Source organism: Boleophthalmus pectinirostris, unplaced genomic scaffold (genome assembly GCF_026225935.1).
Source record: "Boleophthalmus pectinirostris isolate CB_2022bp ecotype Guang Dong unplaced genomic scaffold, ASM2622593v1 HiC_scaffold_6, whole genome shotgun sequence".
Classification (NCBI taxonomy): Eukaryota; Metazoa; Chordata; class Actinopteri; order Gobiiformes; family Gobiidae; genus Boleophthalmus; species Boleophthalmus pectinirostris.
In genome coordinates, this window is record NW_026571447.1 from 34,583,025 (window position 1) to 34,606,493 (window position 23,469).

General features: G+C 38.6%; 1 protein-coding gene across 1 annotated transcript in view; it reads left to right on the top strand.

Moving 5' to 3' along the window:
- The window catches only part of adgrb1a (adhesion G protein-coupled receptor B1a), a 264,634-nt gene that overhangs the window by 232,550 nt on the left and 8,615 nt on the right, over window positions 1-23,469 (top strand). Inside the window, exons 25-29 of the mRNA XM_055163913.1 lie at window positions 6,696-6,794; window positions 8,663-8,834; window positions 14,369-14,464; window positions 16,078-16,117; window positions 22,487-23,100. Of these exons, the coding sequence (XP_055019888.1) occupies window positions 6,696-6,794; window positions 8,663-8,834; window positions 14,369-14,464; window positions 16,078-16,117; window positions 22,487-23,100 (1,021 nt within the window). The remainder of the gene's footprint in view (window positions 1-6,695; window positions 6,795-8,662; window positions 8,835-14,368; window positions 14,465-16,077; window positions 16,118-22,486; window positions 23,101-23,469) is intronic.

Sequence of the window (23,469 nt, forward strand, 5' to 3'; positions counted from 1 at the left end):
GTTATAATGTTGCTACCTCCTCAAAAACCGACCTGGAGTTGTGTTTCTTTCATTCACATTCACATTTGAGTACCGTATTTTTCAGACTATAAGGCGCACTGGATTATAAGGTGTAATATCACGAATGTTGAAATTGCTCTTCTGTTTTCATACATAAGGTACACTGGATTATAAGGCGTGTTAAACAAAACAAACGGACGACACTTGAGACTGATCCCTTAGCCCAGGCGTCCATGATCCATCGGCAGATCGTGGCATAATTCACCCTGCATCGCCTCCCTGTCTTGGTGAATGTGGATTATGAATGTGAATATGGGTGGCTAATGTAATTTTATTTATTTTTTTCTATGAAGACGACTCAAATATACACTGAGTAATAATGTGTTTAATGCAGCTTTGCGCACATTTGTTTACGTTTTACAGAAACTAAACTTAAAACCACGTGGCTCATTTGCGTAAACTATAAGATCTGAAAAAAACAGCTCACTCCATGTGCTCTGATGAGGTCAGCTTCTGTCAAACTAAAGGACACGACTCAGTGGAATAGGTGTGATTTTTCTTTCTGCGACAAGGCGCCCTTTACTCCGTGACGCTCCTGACTTCGGTCACCGTAATGTTCCGACAGTCCAGTCAAGTGGTGCGGCTTCGTAGCTTACCAAAGTCGTACTAAAACATTTTGACAGATTTTTGAGCGCCGTGTACCACATAAAATCACTTCGAGGTCAGTCAGCGCAACCAGAATTAATACATAAGGCGTACTGTCGATTTTTGAGAAGATTAAAGGATTTTAAGTGCACCATATAGTCCAAAAAATACGGTAACCCTTTATCATTCGTCTGTCCATATCTCCAAATCTGTCATTGTTTTCAAGTTAATAGCTACATTTTACATTTTGTTCAGTAGAGATTGGCAATTCCAGGTCTGAAATTATTCCAGTGAAGATGTATGAAGTGTAAAAACACAGTAGAGCACCTGTACAAAACACAACTCCAGGTCTGTTTGTGATGAGGAAAAACATTATAACACATCAGAAAATAGCGTAATACAGACCTTAAATTGTCATATCTTCTCTTTTTTTGTGTGTAGGAGCTAGAATCCAATCCTAAACTGCAATAAAGGATGTGGAAGGGCATCTGGCATATACATTTAAGCTGAAAAACGCCATTAACTTTCTTTGTTAACACTAAAGCAGAATAAGACCAAAAGAAATGTGACCCCAGGCTAAAATTTTTTAATGTATTTAGTGGATTTGAGCGATGGTGGTGATTTGCTGCTGTTTTTAAACTTGCAGAATTTGCCCTTCACTGTCTATACATAACACAGGCACTTAGCCATATTATAAGTGCCCCTTCAGGTTAAATGGAAAACAAGCCAAATGAAGGTAATTAAAGTGTGTGGTTTTTAATGAAGCTCCCAGGGGCCCGGGTCAGACCGGAGCTGACTGCCTCTGCTGCAAATCTCTGTCTGAGAGAGGGAGGGAATTAAACTACAGCTACGGAGTTAAAGGGACACAGTGCAACTTTTCTGATGAGGTAGGGACATGACAAAAAATATTATACTGTATATTCTCATTTTTCTTACATTTTTTTTTTTAATCACATTTCGAATAAATATACTAAAGGTACATTAGCTTTTCTAGTGAGGTGACTGCCCAGGCGATATGAAAAAATATATTAGTGTATTCATGTTTTCCTTACATTGACGAACTACATTTTTTTAATTTTTTTTATTTATTTTTATTTTTTCATAACTTTTGATTTGATAAAATATATTATACTGTATATTCTTATTTTTCTTACACTGATGAAACACATTGTTTATTACATTTTAAATAAATATACTAAAGCAAAACTATGGAACTTTTCTGGTGAGGTGGTGAAATGACAAAAAATATTACAGTATATTCACTTTTTTTCTTACATTAACGAATGAGTTTTTTTTTTTAATTATTATAAATTATTATTTTTTTTTTTGTTATTACATTTTAAATAAATAGACTAAAGGGATTTTATGGAACTTTTCTGGTGAGGTGGCGATTTGATAAAATATGATGAACCACTTTTTTTTTTTTTTTTATTACATTTTAAATAAATATACTAAAGCAAAACTATGTAACTTTTCTGGTGAGGTGGTGATATGACAAAAAATATTACAGTATATTCACATTTTTCTTACATTGACGAATCACTCACATTTTTTTCCATTTTAAATAAATATACTAAAGGGGTCTTATGGACCTTTTCTGGTGAGGTGGCGATATGACAAAATTATTATACTGTATATTCACATTTTTCTTTTCTTTTTCTTTTTTTTTTTAAATCTACTTTCTACATTTATATTGAGTTTATGTGTGGGGAAAGAAAAAAAAAATAGGACATGTATATTGTGATTTATGTGAACAAAAAAAGCACTGAATAAATTGCAAATTTAAAAAAAATAAATAAATTCTTACATTGATGAACCACGTTTTTTTTTTTTTTTAAATATGTTTTAAATAAATATACTAAATGGACGCTATGGAACTTTTCTGGGGAGGTGGCCATATAACAAAAATATATATTATACTGTATATTCTAATTTTTTTTCACATAGATGAGTCATGAATTTTTTATTTTTTTATTACATTTAAAAATAAATATACTAAAGCAAAACTATGGAACTTTTCTGTTGAGGTGGCTGCCTGAGCTATATGACAAAAAATATTACAGTATATTCAAATTTTTTTTACACTGACAAATCACTTTAAAAAAAGATATTATTACATTTTAAATAAATATACTAAAGGTACACTATGTAACTTTTCTGGTGAGGTGGCGTTTTGATAAAATGTATTATACTGTATATTCATGTTTTTAATTATATGGATGAACCAAATTTTTAATATTTTTTTTTAAATTTTTATTTTTTTTTTTCCTTACAATTTAAGTAAATATACTAAAGGGACCTTAGGGAACTTTTCTGGTGACATAATAGTGCTATGACAAAAAATATATTATACTGTATATTCACGCTTTTATTACATTGATGAACCACATTTTTTTATTGGATTTTACATAAATATACTAAAAAAAATACAAAAATGAATCTTGAGATTTTTTTTTTTCTTTTCTTCTTTCTTCATAATAGTTTTTTTTTTTTTTTTTTTTTTTTTTTTTTAAAGTTTAATGTGTTGCCGCTAAAAAAGAGGAAATTGTAAACATGGTGATGCTGGACCCGGAAGTGACATCACACTTAAAACTGCACTATGTAACTTTTTCATTGGGGGTCCATCATCTGCTTGTTTCTATGGAGATGTCTGGAATGTTCCACAGTGTGACATTAAAAAGCTCTGCCTTACTTTTATTATATAGTGGTTTTATAGCTCAAAAATACCCCGAAAAACAGGCGCTCTAACTGTGAGCAGGGTCGCCTCTCCACAGATCTGACTTGTAACTTGGTCTGGTTTGGTCTCCATGAAGATAGAAAGGTTTAACGCCACACTGTGAAGCATTCCAGACAAAGCAAAAACATCTCACAACACAATGCACCTTTAAAAACGAAAACAAATAAACTAAAAACAGCATCGCCGTCTTTTTTACTTCGAATATTTTGAAAGGCAGCCTTTTTATTTTCAAACCACAATTGCGTCTGACTTGTACAATTGTTCCCCTGTTTTTTCACGTAGCATACCTCCGCTCAAATTTCTCCTCCTGACTGCCGAGTCGGGGAAAACTGTGTTGTATTTCCAAAAGCGTTGATTGACTTTTAATATGACCGCCCCGAGCTTACATTTAACAGCCCAACTGCCCTTTTAGTTGGAATTGAGTTTCTTCCATTATGTGATTTTTAATCCCGCCGACCAGGGGCTACAAAAATCGATTCCACCTTTAATTGTTGTTTAGCGAGAGGCCGCGTCGTAACAGATGAGTTTGTTATAGCTTGTCAATACCAATACATTCAGTAAGAAACAGTCAGGGAAGCACAGACCGTGATGGAGCTGGCCTATTCTTGGAAATCATTTGTTCCTGATCCATTTTGCTCTTGGCGGTCAATCGGACACCATCTTTCTCAAATCGTCTATGTTCAGTGTTGATGGGAGAATAAAATATGGTGTAGGCAGTTACATTAAAAAATCAGGAAATCAATTCAAGTAAGTCTGATGTAGCCATATGTCATAACAGGATGTAATAGGTCTGTTAATGTGGTGCTGTTGTGGTTAAAAGGCACATGTTACGCTGTTTCTGATCTGTGTTATAATCTTGTACCTAGTGCCTCTGCTCAATTTCATTTCTCTCCAGTGACTAGGTCAGGAATCAGAATACACTAGACCAGGGGTGTCAAAGTCATTTTGGTCCGGGGGCCGTATCCAACCTACTTTGATCCCAAAGGGGCCGGATCAGAAAACTCATGTCATATAAACCCCAAAAATAACAATAAGTTCAAATATTTGTGCAGAGAAACACAAATCTATTACAGAAATCTTTTTTAAGTGATGCACTCTTTCTTATTATAATATTATAATATTATGAACAACCTGAAACTTTAAGAAAAATTCTATTTCAACACAAAGTTTTAACATTATCTTGTATGCAAATAGGAATAAGTAAATTTTTCTTGGAAAATCCTGCACTCGGCTCCACTTTTCTCATTTTTGACATTTTTCTGATGAGGGTGTCACGGTCAACAGTCAAAACGATCGTCCTTTAAGAGCGTTTGGAAAGAGGCAAGTCTTCATTTGTGCTGCTCTGGTGGGAGGGGCCACGTACAGAGACGCTGGAGACGCTGCTGTGATAAACACCACAGAAAATTAACAAGATTTTAATAGAAAATATAATTAAAATATTTTAGTAGATCACCCAAGGGGCACATTAAAGGTCTTGGAGGGCCGGATCTGGCCCCCGGGCCTTATGTTTGACACCTGTGCACTAGACTGTTTGCAAGTTGTAGACCGTGCACCGGCCAATCAGAGAAGAGCTGTGAAACCATGAGTGCATCCCTTTTGTGGTAGTAAACAAAGACATACATTCTGTGTTGGCAAGGATCAAGGATTTAAAGCCGGAACAAAGGGAATGTTTGGTGAATTTTATCAAGGGGAAAGACGTTGATGCCCTTCTTCCTACGGGATTTAGCAGTGATTGCTTAAATAAAAAAGTAACGAACGAATCCTAATATGAATTTGTTGTATTTTGTATTCAAGATCAGTTTAAAATGTGTTTTTGTTTTGTTTTGTTTTTTCTTGAGATTGTACGCTCTTTATTTATTGTATTTATTGACCCTGTATCCAGTATGCAGCTACAAATGATAACGATACAAAAGATTGTCCAGATAAGGCCCCGCCCCTTTATGACCCCGCCCCCCGCTGCTCTGAAGCCTGTGATTGGCCACTGCCCTGAGAGAGAGACTGAGCCATGTGACCCACTGTGTGTTTGTTTGAATCGCCCGGAGTGTGCGAGTTCTGCAAAGGGCTGGAGACCTTTCAATTCAAGAACCAGGCTTCAATATTTACCAGTATCATCTTAAAGGTTTATAGTGTAACTTTTCTGGTGGGGCGTTTGCCTTGACTTGTTTCCATGGAGATGCTATTGCTTTTCCCACAATATAGTATTAAATTTATCAATGTTGCCTTTATTGTATCACAATTGTGTTTTATTCCTAAAAACATCTATTCTTACTGTGAGCAGATTCGCCTCTCCACAGAACTGACCTGTAACTTGACCTGGTAGCATCAGAATCCGTGTATCATTTGTTCATTTGTTTTTCAGTATAAAACCAAAAATAAGAAAATGATTTCTTCATTATTTGTCTCCAAAAGCAAAATGAAAAAACATAAAACGATTCGTTTTTTCAGTTTTCGATTTTGTGTTTAAATTAATAATGGAAAAAAAAAGGATAATGACCATTTCCCGTTTACATGAGTTAAGCTGAAAAACAAGACTTTTGCGCCACGTACGGACTGGACCAGGACTGAACCAGGTCTGGGACCAGACCAGAATCAGACCGGGACTGAGTCCAGGACATAGATCGGGTCCGGAAATAGACTGGGACCGGGACCAAAACTGAGACTGGGACTGAGACCAGGAACAGGACCAGGACTGAGGCCAGGACCAGATCAGGACCAGACTGTGATTGAGATCTGGACTGAGACCGGGACCAGACCAGAACTGAAAACGGTTTAGTCCTGTTTTAGTCCTAATTCAGTCCTGGTTCAGTCCGTATACGGCACAATAGTCCTGCGTCACGGAAACGGGAAACGACCATTATCTGTTTTTTCCATTATTCATTTAAACACAAAATTGAAAACTGAAAAACAAATTGTTACACAATTTGTTACACAAAATGTTTTTGCGTCAAATAATGAAGAAATTTTTTTTTTTTTCATTTTCTTATTTTTGGTTTATACTGAAAAACAAATAAACGAATGATACACAGATTGTTATTTCCATGGAGACATTGAGACGTTGAATTCTTGTTGAACATTCCAGTCAAAGCATTAACATCTCCATGGAGACAAGCAGGTGGTGGATCCTACAACAGAAAAGTTACACGATAAATATTTAACTTTAACGCTCCAATCCCACACAGTAGACTCATATTGGTCCCCAGCCCTGGTTGTGCGTTTGTGTGCGTGTATGTGTGTGTGTGTGTGTTTGTGTGTGTGTGTGCAGTGCATCTGTATCTGTTTGTGTATGTTACAGCGTGTTAATTTGACTTTGCAGTCAGATGACAGTGCCACTGTACAATATGACGCTCAAATGTGCCAAGTGCGGAGTTATCTCTTCGGCTGACGTTTCCACCACAGCTACCAGTAACGCCATGTTAGTCCCGCTAATTATTTTAACTCTACTTCTCCTGCCTCCTCTCTCTCCTCTCCTCCTCTCCTTCTCTCTCTCCTCTCCTTTCCTCTCTCTCCTCTCCTTCACTCGATTGGTCTCTTTACTCTGTCCTATGTCATGTTTTTCTTTCCTTGTGGCGATTCGAGGGAGGATTTCTTCACAAAACACAAAATATACAATAATAAACACGTAATTACAGATTATATACAGTATTTTTGTTGCATTAACGCAGCTATAACTTCACCAAAATTAATATTAGCCTGATAAACATGGGGGCAGGACTAAAAAACAAATATTCTCCAAACTTGGGTTGATAGAAAATACGATACAATAAGGCTAGATTCACATTTGCGAACAGATTATCACAAAATTTGGACTAAACTGGGTCTAAAAATGTGAGTAAACCTGGACTAGACCAGGACCAAACCAGTGCAAGTGTGAATACAGCCCAAGTCTACACCGTTTATCAGATATTTTTCAGTGCAAAGAAATATATTCATTTACCCCTCCTGATCAAATCCACTGAACTATATATATTTGCGTTGATAATCTGTTGGAAGATGGTTATAAAAAGAACTAATTCATGACATCCTGACAGATTTCAAAATGAAGTCTTGCTAATTAACTTCGTTTCTAGTTGTGGGTCTTGTTGGTGTGGCTATAAGGCCCTTCCTACGCGACGCGTTTAAACTCATGAAATTAATCTTGCTCACATCCTTCTATTATTATTATGTGAATAAATGACATTCAGTTTTACATTCATGACAAACTGTATAAACAATGCAGATATTTTGATCGTTTACAGCTATTGACAATTTGTAGAAAGTCTGTCACAAAGATCTTTTTTTTTTTTTTTTTTTATCAACGCAGCTTTACGCTTACAAAAAAAGTTAATTTGTTTGCAAAAAAAATGAACTCAAAAACAATTTATAAAAGCCAAAACATTGCACAGTTTAGTTCATTATAATTACTGTCTTTAAACTTAAAGGTGCATGTTGTAAATTTTCTGGTGGAGAAAACAGCACCTGCTCGTCTCCATGGCGATATTATAACTTTTTTTTTTTTCTATCTAGTTTGTGTTTACTTAATTACAAGTGTTTCTGTGACTAAAAATCACTTTGAAATTAAATAAATAAATAAAAATCGTACTGGTGGCGTTAACTGCATTTCCACGGAGATAGATAGATCTAATGCCCTACTGTGGAACATTACAGGCAGACTCTACGCCACAAAACGTAATGTCGCCCTCAGAATAAAGCAATGAGTTTTAAAAAATCCAGTATTACCTCCTTTTTTTTTAGACATACTCGAGCCACATTTCAAAACCTCACGCACCAAAAGCTTAACTCTGACCCATAAATAAAACCCGAGCGAGCTGTATTTTTGGGCCATGGTGTTATCCGTAGTTGAGGTTGTCTCTGCTCTGTCCCTCCTTCTTTGGCTCCTCCTGTTGTTCTGTGCATCCTTTGCCTCATCCCACCGTTCTCCCGCCCACCTGACCCCTCCCCCTCTCTCTCCTCTCTGCTCCAAATGAACCATCTTAAACATACATGCATGGAATATATGTCAGCTATGGCCATATATATTGGACCAAATGGATGTATGTTCCCGTTTGTGACAGTAGCATAAATATTGTTGATGTGATGTTATATTTTGCATGGTTTAGACTGAAAACACACTATGCTATGCCTAATCTGTTACTATGAAAAATATCAAGCAGCTAACGTAGTCTTAAATCAACATAAAACCAGTCAAAGCTAATGATAACTTTTTAATAAATCCATTGAAACACATCCGGTGCTTTTTTTGTTTTGTTTGTTGCTGACTGCTGTTCCCCTCCCATCCTGCAGGGCGTCGCTGTGGAGCTCGTGCGTGGTGCTGCCTCTGCTGGCTCTCACCTGGATGTCGGCGGTGCTGGCGATCACGGACAGACGCTCCGCCCTCTTCCAGATCCTCTTCGCCGTGTTTGATTCTCTGGAGGGATTCGTCATCGTGATGGTGCACTGCATACTGCGGAGAGAGGTACTACAGTGGTGGTTTTCAGATTAAAGGCTCTATTCATGCTCATGTCACAAACCAGGAATACATTTGGAAAGATGCGATTACAACTTCCGGTGTAGTTCCCGACGCTGGGCTCACCGACCGACTGTGATCAAACCCACTGAAGTAAATGTGATCAGCAGTAAAATGAAGACTGCAGACGTATGTGCTGTTTGGAATCATCTTGAATTTGGCGACACGTCTCTTCTAATCGCATGTACCCAGTGCGCTCGGAGTTGTGCGTCAGTGGGGAAATTATGAAAACCGAGGTCTGGTTGTAATTGTTGATTAGTCAAACATAACGGAATGCTACAATGACATTTAGATGAAGAAAACTGGGCCTGGGAAGTTGTAATTGCATCTTTCCAAACGTCTTCCTGGTTTGTGACATAGAGACTATTCAATGTGGTGATTTTGGACTCTCAGATGGGGCCAAGAGACTTTTTGTCCTACTGATTACATTTTACTTTGCCATGAAATATCCAAAAGGTGAATGTGCAAATGTACTAGTCACTAGACGCAAGAACTCACTGAATTACAGCAAAAATCAGCATTTGAACTAGTGATGGGCGTTCGATGAAATTTTCTTAATCGATTAATCATTAACGTTTTTTATATTAAAATGATCATCATTATTATTACTATCTGCACTAATCTGCATAAATAAATTCAACTTAACGTCATATAAACCGTAACGACTCTAGAGCCACATCAGCCCGTTTGACATTATAATGTGTTTAATTCAGTTTTGTGCAACTCTCACAGAAACGAAACTTAAAACCGCATCGCTAATTTGCATAAACTAAGCGAAGATAAAACTACAGTTCTTGTGTCGCTGATGTGGTTCAATTTCTATCGGATTAAAAGACATGACTCAGTGGAATACAGGTTAGTGTGAACATATTTGTGTTTGTCAAAACCAGGACACCGTACGGGGGGAGGGAGGTGGGGACTCGTCATCCACATTGAGCGACTCTCACCTGGTAAAACTTTTTCCCACTGGACACTGAAACATATGTGCTGCTTTGTCCACTGTGCACATGGACTCACACTTGACCCGAACGCAATGGAAAGCGTGGAATTTCTTGTACAAGTCATCGTTAAATACACATTTGTGCTTTGGTACGTTGCAGATTGACTGAATGTTTGTGTCTCGCTCCTTCTGATGCAGAGACACATGTACAGACCTGTTTGGTCACACTACCCACAGCAACCTACATTTGGTTTGTCGATTAAAATTAACGTAATCGATGAAATTCTTAATGGTCAATTATCGATTAATCGACTAATCATGCCCATCCCTAATTTGAACTATATGAATTTTAGACTAATGCATTATTATTACCTGTCTACACAGGGCAAGATGAATATGCTTTACATTACTATTGTTTTTTATTTTTAATTTTCAATCAATCAGTCAAGCTTTACGACTTTCATAAAGTGCTTCACATGCAACAGAAAAATTACAATGATTAAAAACAACAGCAACCCCTCTTCACCCCATTGCTTCATCCATATTTACAGCAGTTTAAACAGAAACATAAAACATAAACCTCCTAAAAGTTATTGTAAAAATAAAAAATGGAGAGCTAAATTTAGATGGAGACATTTAAAATAAATAATCATAACAACATCTACTACTACAACTACTATTACTATTACTATTACTACTAGTACGATTATAACTATTATTACTATTACTTTGACTATTATTACTATTACTATGATTTAAAACAAGTAAAAGTTTCAATTCAAAGATACATTTTGAGTTCACTCTTAAAACACTCGTAGCAGACATCAGATCCTCATACTCGTTCCACAAACGGGGCCGTAAAAACTGAATGTCGCCTCACCGTGAGTTTTAGTTTGGACTCTTGGGAAAGTTAAAAGACCTGAGGACCTGAAGGTAAAAGCAGATCAGATAAATAAATAGGATGAAAACCATTGAGAGCTTTGTAAACCAATAAAAAAAACTTTAAAATCTATCCTGAAGCTCACAGGATTTTTTTTTTTTTACAATAACTTCAAATTATTTAAAGCCACTCACTCGGGAAAGTCATTTGGGATTTTTTACTGCACTGAAAAGCACTGACTGACTTACTCTGCGCATGCTTGCATCTCCATAAACCTGACTCTTTATTGTCCTGGAAGAGCGCCTCCTCCTGCTTGTTCTTTTGGCTAAAATCTTCCACAGTTCGGCATAAAACTTTTCTATCACCATGGAGAAAGTTCAGCACAAATTTTAACTTTCTATTTCCATAAAATCAGGCAAGTGACATGCCACCTACAGAAAGTTGCATAATGTACCTACTGTAGACTAGTAATAAGAAGTAAAACATGAAAATTAAACAAAATTCAAACATGTGTGCAGAAAATATAAGCGTTGAATGTTAAAAACTCAAGACTCAAAAAAGGACGTTTGTAGTTTATCACTGGATACTATCGCCGTTTCTGAAGTGAACCGGTCTTTACTAAATGTTGCTGTTTTAATTGCATCACCAGTAAGCAATGCTGCTGTGCTACTAATGAAGTTGTTGTTTAAAATTGTGTGCGTCAGAGATAGTCGGCGCGCGGCTTTCCACGAATGTCTACGGCTAAATAAAAAGTAGTCGTGAAATGAAAATCTAATCATGCATAACGTTTTGGAAGCAAGTAACCCAAGAATGTAGCTCTGGGCTTTTCTGGTATTAAATGAGAGCCAAAAACTCAGTGAAGCAAAACTAAACCCTAAAAATCCTAATGTGATGAATACACTCTGTTGGAACAAGGTTAGAGTGGCTGCATTAGTCCCCACTGTTTTACTCCGGCAGCTGCACCTGTGTGACGATTAAGGCTAAAGGAATTATGGACCTGTGCTGCAAAATGGGAACCAATTTCTCTTCATCTTTTTCACACTTACATAAACTAACCTTTTTCCCAATTTTTACTCTTTTACTACTACTTATACTACTAGGATGACTACTACGACTAGGGATGGGCATTCGATGAAATTTTCTTAATCGATCGTCGGAAGAATTAACGATCGATTATCGATTAATCATTAACGTTTTTATATTAAAATGATCATCATTATTATTACTATCTGCACTAATCTGCATAAATAAATTCAACTTTACGACATATAAACCGTAACGACTCTAGAGCCACATCAGCCCGTTTGACATTATAATGTGTTTAATTCAGTTTTGTGCAACTCTCACAGAAACAAAACTTAAAACCGCATCGTTAATTTGCATAAACTAAGCGAAGATAAAACTACAGCTCTTGTGTCGCTGATGTGGTCAATTTCAGTCAGATTAAAAGACATGACTCAGTTTAATACAGGTTAGTGTGACCAGATTTGCGTTTGTCAAAACCAGGACACCGTACGGGGGGAGGGGGGCGGGGCCTCGTCATCGACATTGAGCGACTCTCACCTGGCAAAACTTTTTCCCACTGGACACCAGAAACATATGTGCTGCTTTATACACTGTGCACATGGACTCATACTTGTCCCGAACGCAACGGAAAGCCTGGAATTTCTTGTACAAATCATCGTACAAGACGTACGTATACGTATACGTTGCAGACTGACCGACTGTTTGTGTCTCGCTCCTTCTGATGCACAGAGAGACACATGTACAGACCCTGTTTGGTTCACGCTACGCACAGCAACCTACATTCGGTTTGTCGATTAAAATTAACGTAATCGATGAAATTCTTAATGATCAATTATCAATTAATCGATTAATCATGCCCATCCCTAACTACGACTACTACAATTCATACTTTCTATTCAAATACAACCTGAAAATGAATTTAAAAAAAACTATTCTCTCAAACCACTCTCAAAGCAGACTTATGAAACAGCTTGGATGACTAGGTATTCAACAATAACCAAAATATCGTGATATTGTATCGTATCAAACGTCTCAGTAATATCGCAGGGCATCACAATATATCAAATTACAAGTTTCTTTGCTTAAATGTTTGGTTTTACAGCTGCAATAGCTAATAAACACTAGGAACTACATATCCCATGATTCATTTCAGTGCAGACAACATGAAGAAATCTGTTTTTGACTTGAATTCTTGGGATTATGATGGAAATAATTCACACCAAAATCTTATCAGGGTATTTTAAAAGCAAACAAGCATAAAAAAACCATCCTATCTACAACTATATGAAAATATCTCAATAAATACCGTACAGTGAGATTCATATTGTGATAATATCATTTCGAGAGATTTGGATATCGTTACATCCCTGTAGATGAACATATCAAAGCTTGTACTGATTTGGTGCACTTCAAAAAACAATATAAAAATCATGTCTTACAGAAATACCTAGAAATCTAGATCTATTGTCTTCACAAATAAACCACGACTATTAACTACATGGCAAAGGAGAAAAATAAGTTTGTCGACTAGACAAAAGTTTGTTTAGTCGAATATGTTCGAAGCTCATCCAAGCTGCTTCTTCAGTTCTTTTGCCTTTTGTCCAGTCGACAAACTGATTTTTCTCCTTTGCCATGCATTCTACCTAAACAACTGAGGGATTCTTCACATATTACCTACATGCTTTTCTTTAACATTACCTTTTATTTTGATACGATCATTAACGATACATTTTTGTGCCTTCTTTATATTTATTATTCTGTTATTCTTTATTAGTTTGTACAACCATAAACAAAAACAAAACTGGCATCTTTAAAAAAAAAATTAAAATAAGAACTAAAAAAAGAAAAAAAAAGGTATTGTGTTTCTGTTAGAGAGTTTAGTTTATGGAACAATCTGTGTGATGATGTTTATAAAAAGCTTAACACTTTAGAAGCCTTTAAAAAAGAGTATAAAGCATTATGTTTTGAAAGATATAGAGCTCTGGAATGAATGAATTATGCATTAAATTATGTTTGTTTTAATTTATATTTCGACTCTTATATATGCAGTAAGTCATAAGTGAAATTGTAAATGTAAACTTGCTGTTCATACGCTGCTTTCTTTCTTGGAATACTGTCATTGTTTAATAGGGTTTGGCATTATAAGTACTTTATACTTCAGCCTAAATCATTTTAGTCATGATCCACGGGGTTGTAGTCTGTGTTTTATTTTGTTTTGTTTTGTAGTGCTGCAAAATGACCGAATAAAACTACTACTAGAGACTTAGACTTAGACAAACTTTATTGATCCAAAAGGGAAATTATTTGGACACAGTTACTCACACATCGCAATAAATATAAAACTAAGAGCAGAAATATAAATGGAAATAGCAAATTCAACATAAGACTGGTGTAAAAGAAGGGATAATTATACAAGTGAGAATAAAAATACAGAAATATAGTATCTCAGCTGTATACAAAAGGAATGTAGTAGTGAATAACTGGACGTCTCTTGCATAAGTGTGAGTTTTTGTACAGTTGTATGGAGTAGAGTATGAATGTAGTCCTGTTTCTGTCACTGTTTGAGCGGAGCTGTAGAAGCTTCAAGCTGTAGGAACCTGCTACTACTATTTCTTCACTCGCTTTTTTTTTTTGCAGGTCCAGGAGGCGGTGAAGTGCCGTGTTGTGGATCGTCAGGAGGACACTAATGGAGACTCCGGGGGATCGTTCCAAAATGGCCACGCTCAGCTCATGGTAAACTACTTTATTAGTCAAAACTTGCATAGATAAGTTTGAAAGTTTGCATGTCCCTACTGGAGCTTAGTATTGTGGTGAAGAACACAAAAACATACCGAAACAGACATAGACACAGGCACAGACTGACTTACTTTACTTTATTTTATCAGAAAGGCAGACGAATACATGCAGAGGGACGGACTTTGTTCATTTGTAGAGGGAAAGATTTTCTCTCAGCTGGATTTAACAAAAGTTTGATTTCTCAGATTGTTCCACTCTTGTTCTGCTTGGACCAATTGGCTTCAGGTATTTGACAGAATGTTCCAGCTAGGGATGGGTATGATTAGTCGACTAATCGATAATTGAGCATTAAGGATTTAGTCGATCATTTTTAATCAACGAACTGAATGTAGGTTGCTGTGCGTAGCGTTGAATAAGAAGACGAGGCTGCGTCTGACAGCACTAACGCTGAAGTTGCAGCCTTGGAGACACTGTACCGCTCAGTGAGTGTGTTTACAGCACATCAGTGTCCCGGGTAAGATCGGGGTTTTTGAGTGTCCCGGTTTCCTCATGGTGCATGTAAACACAGTATCCCAGTTACTGCAACATAAAGTTGAGTCACATGTGTCCAAAAGACAAACACTTTTCAGTCTTTTCAGCACAACAGGAGCCAAAATAAAGTGAGTGAAATGACATTAAATAAAGAGCTGCTCTAAACCTGCACACATCTGATCTCTGAAAACATGAATCATCTCCAACACGACACACACACACAGAACAGACTCACCATCATCATCAACATCCTTCTGTCACAGAAAGAACACACATATTCCACTGAGTCTTGTCCTTTAGTCCGACAGAAGCTGAACCGCATCAGCGCACAAGGAAAGAGCTGTTTTTTCAGCACTTACAGTTTATGCAAATTAGCCATGCGGTTTTAAGTTTCATTTCTGTAAAATGTAAACAAATGTGTCAAAGCTGCATTAAACACATTATAATCTCAAACGGGCTGATGTGGCTTTAGAGTGTTTATGATTTATATGTTGTAAAGTTGAGTTTATTTATGCAGATTAGTAATAGTAATAATAATGATGATAATTTTAATATTAAAAAAAACCCTTAATGATTCATCTAAAATTGAATTCTCCCAACGATCGATTAAGAAAATTTAATCAAATACCCATTCCTAGTTCCAACTTCTTATGACCTCTTTCTGCGAGAACCAGCCCAGGGCATTTTAAGGGAATTTTAAAATAAAAGAGAACCATTCCAAGTTTTTTTAAAGGGAATTTCAATTGAAAGACAACCATTCCAGATTGAGAAAAGTGAGCAAATTCAGAGTATTAGCCGTCTTAACTAAATATTCCAGGCATATCACTCTGAATTTTTAGGGGCAGGTGATGAACTAAACTCAAAACCTGGACTAGACCATGACTAAAGCAGGACTAGGTCAGGACCAAACCAAGACTACATCAGGACTAAGCCATTATTACATTATAGAGGCAGTGTAAAGCTACTCCGTGTACATAAACTCAAAATTGTGATCAAGGTTGTAAGAAATTTTGAAATAACTTAAATATTGCCCAACTAGTTTGTATTAATACTAACCATTTTCATAATTTTGTTTTCAGACTGACTTTGAGAAGGACGTGGATATGGCTTGCAGATCAGGTACGCCTCCTCCTCCTCTTCTTGTCTTCTCCTGTCTCTACTGTATTAATCCACCATTTGTTTACACACACTTTCTTTTCATTGAGTTTGACTTTGGGGAGGTCTGTTCTGAGGCTGCATCTGTTTCTCTGAGCCCGTCTCAAAACTCCTCTGCAGCAGACGCCCGCTCCCTCCTCTTCTTCTCTTGTTCTTACGACAAACTCCCGAGTCTCTTCTTTTCACTGACGAACCGTTAAGACATAAGAGACGACACAATAGAAGCACTTCACGGCCTTTGTGATCCTCAGTGATCGAGAGACATTATATTATCATTCGCCGTTTCCTTTTTGCTCTGAAAGGTTAAGGTACATTTAATCCATCACCTGCTTGTTTCTATGGATAAGCACTTACATATTAGGGCCGGGTATCATTTAGAAGTTGCCGATACGATACATACCTCGATACACAGGCCACGATTCGATACAGTTCAATAAAAAATAAAGGCTGAATCATGGCTGTGATACTAAAAGTCTTTGTTAAACCACTTCTTGTGCAAAATTCATATGAAACACAAACATTTTAATCCTCAAAACAGAGTCAAAATGTCAAATGTGTCGCATAAATGAGTTTCCTTTCACTCCACAAGCAACAAAACTGTAGCGCTGTTACAAAATAATTTAGTAAAACACACGTAAAAATACTCTTGGTGATATATCGATACAGTAGCCCACGATATCGATACTGTATCATCACATTAAATGATATGATATATCGATATTCCGATATTTTTGCACACCTCTATTACATATATTCAGTTACAGGTGGTTTTATAGCTCAAAAATACCTAGAAAAACAGGCATTCTGACTGTGATTGACGTCGCCTCTCCACAGATCTGACCTGTAACTTGGGCTGGTTTGGTCTCCATGAAGAATTGTGAAATATTCCAGACAAAGCAATAACATCTTTATGGAGAGAAGCATTTGACGGACCCTCTGCCACAGTGGTCCCCGACCTTTTTTGCACCACGGACCGGTTTTATATCAGACAATATTTCAAGGATTGGAGGGACTTGGGGGGGTCCTGCTAAATCCTGTTTTAGTTCTGGTTTTAGACCTGTTTTAAACCTGGTTTAGTCCTGTTTTAGACCTGGTTTAGTTCTGGTTTAGACCTATTTTAGTTCTGGTTTAGTGGCGCAGCCTGCATGACGTACGGAAGGAGGGACGGTCTGTGCGACGTACGAGAGGAGGGGCGGCATACGGGACGGGGGATGGTCCGCGCGGTGTAGGGGAAGGAGGGACGTTCGGACGGTCAACACTGTGTATGGGACGGGGGGTTCGCACTTTCGTGGCCTGGTACCAAACAACCCACGTCCCAGTACCTGTCCCTGCTCTACCATAAAAGTTACACCTTTAAAGACTCGGTGTTGAAATTTGTCTTCTGCATTTGACCCGTCCTTCAGTGACGCTGGGGCAAATTGTTCAGAGCAGGAGACCCATCTCCAGATCTTGAGCTATTCTTGGTCAGGACTATCTTAGCTGGAGTATTTGACCTATTGGTGCATGTTTTGAGTTGATTGGAGAGACCAGAGTGCTCAGAGGAAACATGCAACCCAGGAATCAAACCCAGAACCTTCTTACTGTGAGGCGTGTGTGCTTCCATAACGCCATAGTGACACCATAGATGATGCAATATATTAGACAAAGGATTAATAGATATACCAGTATAGGGAACTAAATGATTTGGAGAGGAAAAAACATTTCATTGGACTTTTTTTAAGATGCAATTGTGATTAGATTCAAAATCAAGTTAGAAGAATTTTGAATTTTTAGATACTTGTTTGAGATTTTTTGTTAAAGTTTGTGTAACTTTTCTGGTGGAGGGTCCTTTGGAGGGTCTTTTGGAATGTTTCACTGTAAGGTATTAAACTTTTCTATCTTCATGGAGACCAAAAAAGAAGTTACAGGTCAGATCTGTGGAGAGGCGACCCTGCTCAGAGTCAGAATGCCTGTTTTTCTCTGCATTTTTGAGCTTATAAAACCACTTGTAATTGAATCAACGTAAAATAAACCTGTTAAATGTCATACTGTGGAACATCCAGGCAGAGCAGTGACATATCTAATAAATAATAATACATAGATCAACATGTAAAATATTTAATTCGTGCTGATCATGTTAGCAGTGTTAAGAGTATCCAGCGTCGGAGAGTTAGAGGAGTGGACAGATCGGTTTGTCCCTGGCTCAGTATCAGTGGATAATGAAGCGGCTCCTGCACTGCTGATCTGATAGTGCCTGTGCTGATATCCGCTGGGGCTGAGATCTGATTATCTCTGGAGACAGGAAATCAGCAACTGCATCTGGAAATCTACTGAGACTCCGCCACAATAGCCAACATATTAAACGACACAGAAGATGTTTTTTTTGTCTTTATGTTTGAGAAAAGCTCCCGTGAAGTATTTATCCCGCAACTCTGGGGGTTTCTTACGGTGGGATTTTGGGACATCGTGCAGTTTAAGTTTAAGCCCAGATTTTGGTTTGCTTGGAGACACTTTGATTTTAACGTTGTGCTGCTAGATGGATTGTTAAGTGGTTTCAGTTTTGAAACTCACGGCAATCTTGTAGCTCAGAGTTGGCATTGCGTCAATAATTGCTAACAAGGTAGAGAAGTAAAAAAAAAAAAAAAAAAAAACGGAAGCTACATGTGGAGCTAATATGATTAACTGAGATTCAGGAGCTGGACCACGCCTCAACCTTCTCTCCCGCCAACCACGGCTTATCTCAACCACTCCTTCAATTACCCAGAAGCCCTAATTATACGGCCCATCCCGGCAACACCGTCTGTGTCAGCTCTCTTGACCCCCTCCCTCCCGCTCCGTGTTTCTCGTCCATCCTTCAGTCCGGAGACGTCATCTTTAAGGAGGGGTGGTTCCAAATCAGCTCATCATTTGGATTAGAGAAGGAGCCCCACCCTTAATCTCCCCCCAGCCTCCATCCACCGTCAATAAATATCTTGTGGCGTGGTGCCTTATTCATCATCATCTTCGCAGCATTAGAATTCGTTCACTCGATGGTTGGCGGGTAATTTTTTTATTTAACCAATCACTGCTATTAGGTCATAACGTATGTAATGCGCCAAATCCCGTAGGAAGAAGGGCAATAACGTCTTTCCTCTTGATAAAATTCACCAAACTTTCTCTTTGTTCCGGCTTTAAATCCTCGATCTTGATAATCGTTGCCAACACAGAATATATGGCTTCGTCTACATCCATCTCGACCGCTTTGTTTACTGTTGTGTACTACAAAAGGGACCCAGACAAGAGCTTGAGTTTGACGTCATGGCGGTCTACAACTTCCGGGGTTCTTGCAAACCGTCTAGTGCAGGAGTCTCCAACCTGTAGTTCAGGAGCTACCAGTAGCTCTCCATCCCGTTATAAGTAGCTCACCAAAGGATTTCTTAATTACATATTGTACTGAATAACTCAAATTTGCTTAATTACCACTGTAAATGTGGTATTTTGAACTTTGTGCTCTAATAAATGGATAATGGTTTTATGTTTTAACGGCATCTAACTGTACAGCATCTAAGACTTACCCTCTTATATCCACTCAGTTTCTTGCGATCGATAAAATGAGTAGCTCTCTGGCATTTTTGTTTTTTAAAGGTAGCTCACTGGATGCAAAAAGTTGGAGATCCCTGGTCTAGTGTATTCTGATTCCTGACCTAGTCGCTGGAGAGAAATGGAATTGAGCAGAATTGAATTTGTTGCTCTGATTGGCTTAAACTCGTGGCTAAAATTTCCTATAACCATAGAGCTGTAATATCATTATGGCTTATATGTCAGGTTACTTTTAGTGTTGAGTGGCTCCCAGTTTTGTTTTTGGGTTCGTCTGTGAAAAATGAGCTTGTAGACGTAGATTCAGACCTGGTTTAGTCCTGGTTCAGACCTGTCGGATGGTCCTTCATTTGGTCCCAGTCAAGTCCCGGTTTAAACAATACAATTCAATCAACAAAAACATTCTTAAGGCTGTTGTCCACGAGTTTCCTTTTACTTTTTGTTAGAGTATAAGTGATATATTCAATCCAGCAGATGTTGTTTATTGAGTTCATGAGTGTGACTGCAGACTGAGACATGCAGCGCGCCATAAACCAAAAGCTGTTATATCGATGTGATGTTAGGTCAAAAGATCAGGACATGTTTGGAGATGAGAAGTGCCGTCCTCGTGCGGTTTTGCTCTGGAAGGATATCATGCAAATTGAAATGCACTGTATTATATTGGAATATGGATGTGGCAGTGCAGCTGGCAAAGGACAATGTTAAGATCCAGTAGGTCTCAGGTTTACTGCAGCAGCACAGTGTAAGAGAATAAGAAATATCTCACTTCCATGGCCATTAGAACCTGTTATGTTTTAGTTATGTATGAAATATTTTGTTATAGAAGCATAATTAAGATGAACGATTCTTGAAAGTGTATCCACAAATCTTTGGTCTAAATATTCCTGCTGCTACAGTCACAGCTGTGTGAGTCCATCAGATACAAATATGGCACTATATATTCAGGGGCCACTCTTGTCACCACACAGCTGCCTACGGCTCAGATTAATAATAATGCATTGGGCTTATATGGTGATTTATATAGACACTTCAGTCACTTCACTTTACTTTACGTCAGTCATTCACTTCCCACTCAGCGGCGTTAAGTTACCACTGGCACCACTGGCATTGGGGCAGACTGACGGAAGCAAGGCTGCCAGTCTTCGCCATTAGTCCCTCTGACCATCATCAACACTCACGCGCACACCACAGTCATACCGGGCAAGCTCGGCGGGTGTCTTGCCTAAGGACACAACAACATTTTGCAACAGAGTAACAGCCCCCACTGTGTTACCTGGTCTTCCTAGTGGCCTTGAGGTGGTAGGACCTCAATGATCGACAGAGAAATGGTCGACGTTCTCAGACCACCGCCATTCACTCACGAACCACATTCAAACTCTAGCACAGCAGCAACTAGTAGCTATTTTAACTAGTAGTATTTTGAAAGCTCATCGTGGGAGCAGGACTGCACAATGCGGGAGCGGGCAGGTGGTACGATAAACTGCAGTCCCGCAAACTAAATATGAGTGTAAAGTAAAATATACAAATGATCAGTGTATGCCTATCATACATCATTTGTGCTTGATATTATATTTGGCATTAATAAAAACATTTTCACTCGCTCGATGGTAGGTGGGTACTTTTTAATTTAACCAGTCGCTGCTATTTGGTCATAACATATGTAATGCGCCAAATCCCGTAGGCAGAAGGGCAATAACGTCTTTCCCCTTAATAAAATTCACCAAACATTCTCTTTGTTCTGACTTTAAATCCTCAATCTCGAGAATCGTTGCCAACGCACAATGTCTGGCTTCGTCTACATCCATCTCGACCTCTTTGTTTACTGTTGTGCTGTTCCACAAAAGGGACCCAGACAGGCGCTTGAGTTTGACATCCTGGCTTCACAGCTCTTCGCTGATTGGCCGGTGCGCGGTCTACAACTTCCAGGGTTCTTGCAAACTTTGAGAGGAGGCACTAGGTGGCATCAGCCTGGCTATGTGTTTAGAGCTTAAGAAAGCGAATGTCGGGCAGGAGCTGGACAAAATACCGCAGATGTGAGCGGGAGCGAAAATGAAAATTACAATTCTTTGCGAGCTCGAGTGAGACTGAAAATTCTGTCCCGTGCAAACCTCTACTGTCCACACCCTTGAGAACAGCTCGCCAAGAGATTTCTGAATTCTTATTATGTATTGTGATGAATAAGTAAAATTTGATTCATTACCATTGTGGATAATGGATAATGATTTGTTTTACAGGCATCTAACTGTTCCACGTCTAAGGCTTGCAAAAGGCTCTTATATATACTTAGTTTCTTTGCGACTGCTAAAATAGGTAGCTCTCTGACATTTTCGTTTTGTAGCTCACTGGAGAAAAAACGTTGGAGACCCCTGCTCCAGCACCTCTGCCATTGATATCTTAAAATGATCTGACCTCACATAAGCACAACCTTTTCCCTCATACAACACATATAATACTAAAACTGCTGCATCTGTCTCAAAAAGCAGAGAGTATATATAAGGTATAAAAGGTATAAGCCGACAAAAAACAGTGTCATAACATTAAACACACTAGAAATGAATGAAAAGGAGCAGAAAGAAGAGTCATCTTATGTTATCTTCCCCCTTTTCTAAACAGATCAATACATTTCTCTTCAATCACAAATAAGAATCATTTGCAAACAGCTATCTCAATTTTCTCCTTGTATTTCATTCCGTGTCTCATTTTTCCCACCAGGTTTTCCCCCTCAGGCTCATTCCCAGACGCCCCTAACCCCTCCTCTCTCTCTGTCTCCGTTTGCAGGCACGGTGAAGCGCTCCTCTCTGCAGGGCGACGACAAAGCCAACGCCGGGACCCTGACACTGCAGAAGGGCTCCAACTTCAACACGATGCCCGCGAGCATGGCCAAAGTGCACCTCCAGAACGTGGCCGACTACACCAGCCACACCCTCACCATGAGACGAGAGAAGGGGGCCACCAAGGGCATCAGCACCGAGCTCCCGGGGGCCAAGTCTATTTACATCTGCGACGGCGAACTGTTCAAGCAGCTCGACGGAGAGATGCCCAGAGGAAACGGCGAAGGGAGTAGCGGAGATGGTAAAGGTTATGTTATAATGCCGACTAACAACACAGGGACTCTAAAACCATCCAAAAGCAAGGACGACAAGTATAACATTAACATAGAGCAGCTACCCCAGACTAGGCTCATTCATTTGGCTAACCCCGCGACCGGAGAGCCAGGATTCGGTCTGAAGACGCTACCCGCGGATCAGGTTAGCGTGTCCTGCTCCGAGAGGGATTCGCCGGCCCATAACCTGCACCAGACGGCGGCCATGAACGGAGCAGGGGATTCTGGGAACTCCGGCGTCATGACGAAGAGCGAGACCGTGTCCACGCTGTCCATGAGTTCACTGGAGGTAAGATCAGCAGCGGGTTTCTTCCGTTATGTTCAAATTCATACTTATCACGTTTCCTATATGCATGTTTTTAAATGTCATTACGTCCGATGGTACCACACCGCGCATAAATTGTCCAAATCTGAAGAAAAAAAATAATGTTAAAGGTGCAATATGTAACTTTTCTGATGGAGGGTTTGCCCGTTGCTTGCTTCCATGAATATGCTATTTCTTGGCCTGAAATGTTCCACAGTACAGCATTCAACTTGCACTTTACCTTATTCTTATCTTGGTGTTGTCATTAGTTTTGAAAAACATGAATTCTTACTGTAAGCAAGCTCACCTCTCCACAGATCTGACCTGTAAATTGGCATTAGAGTCTGACTGATA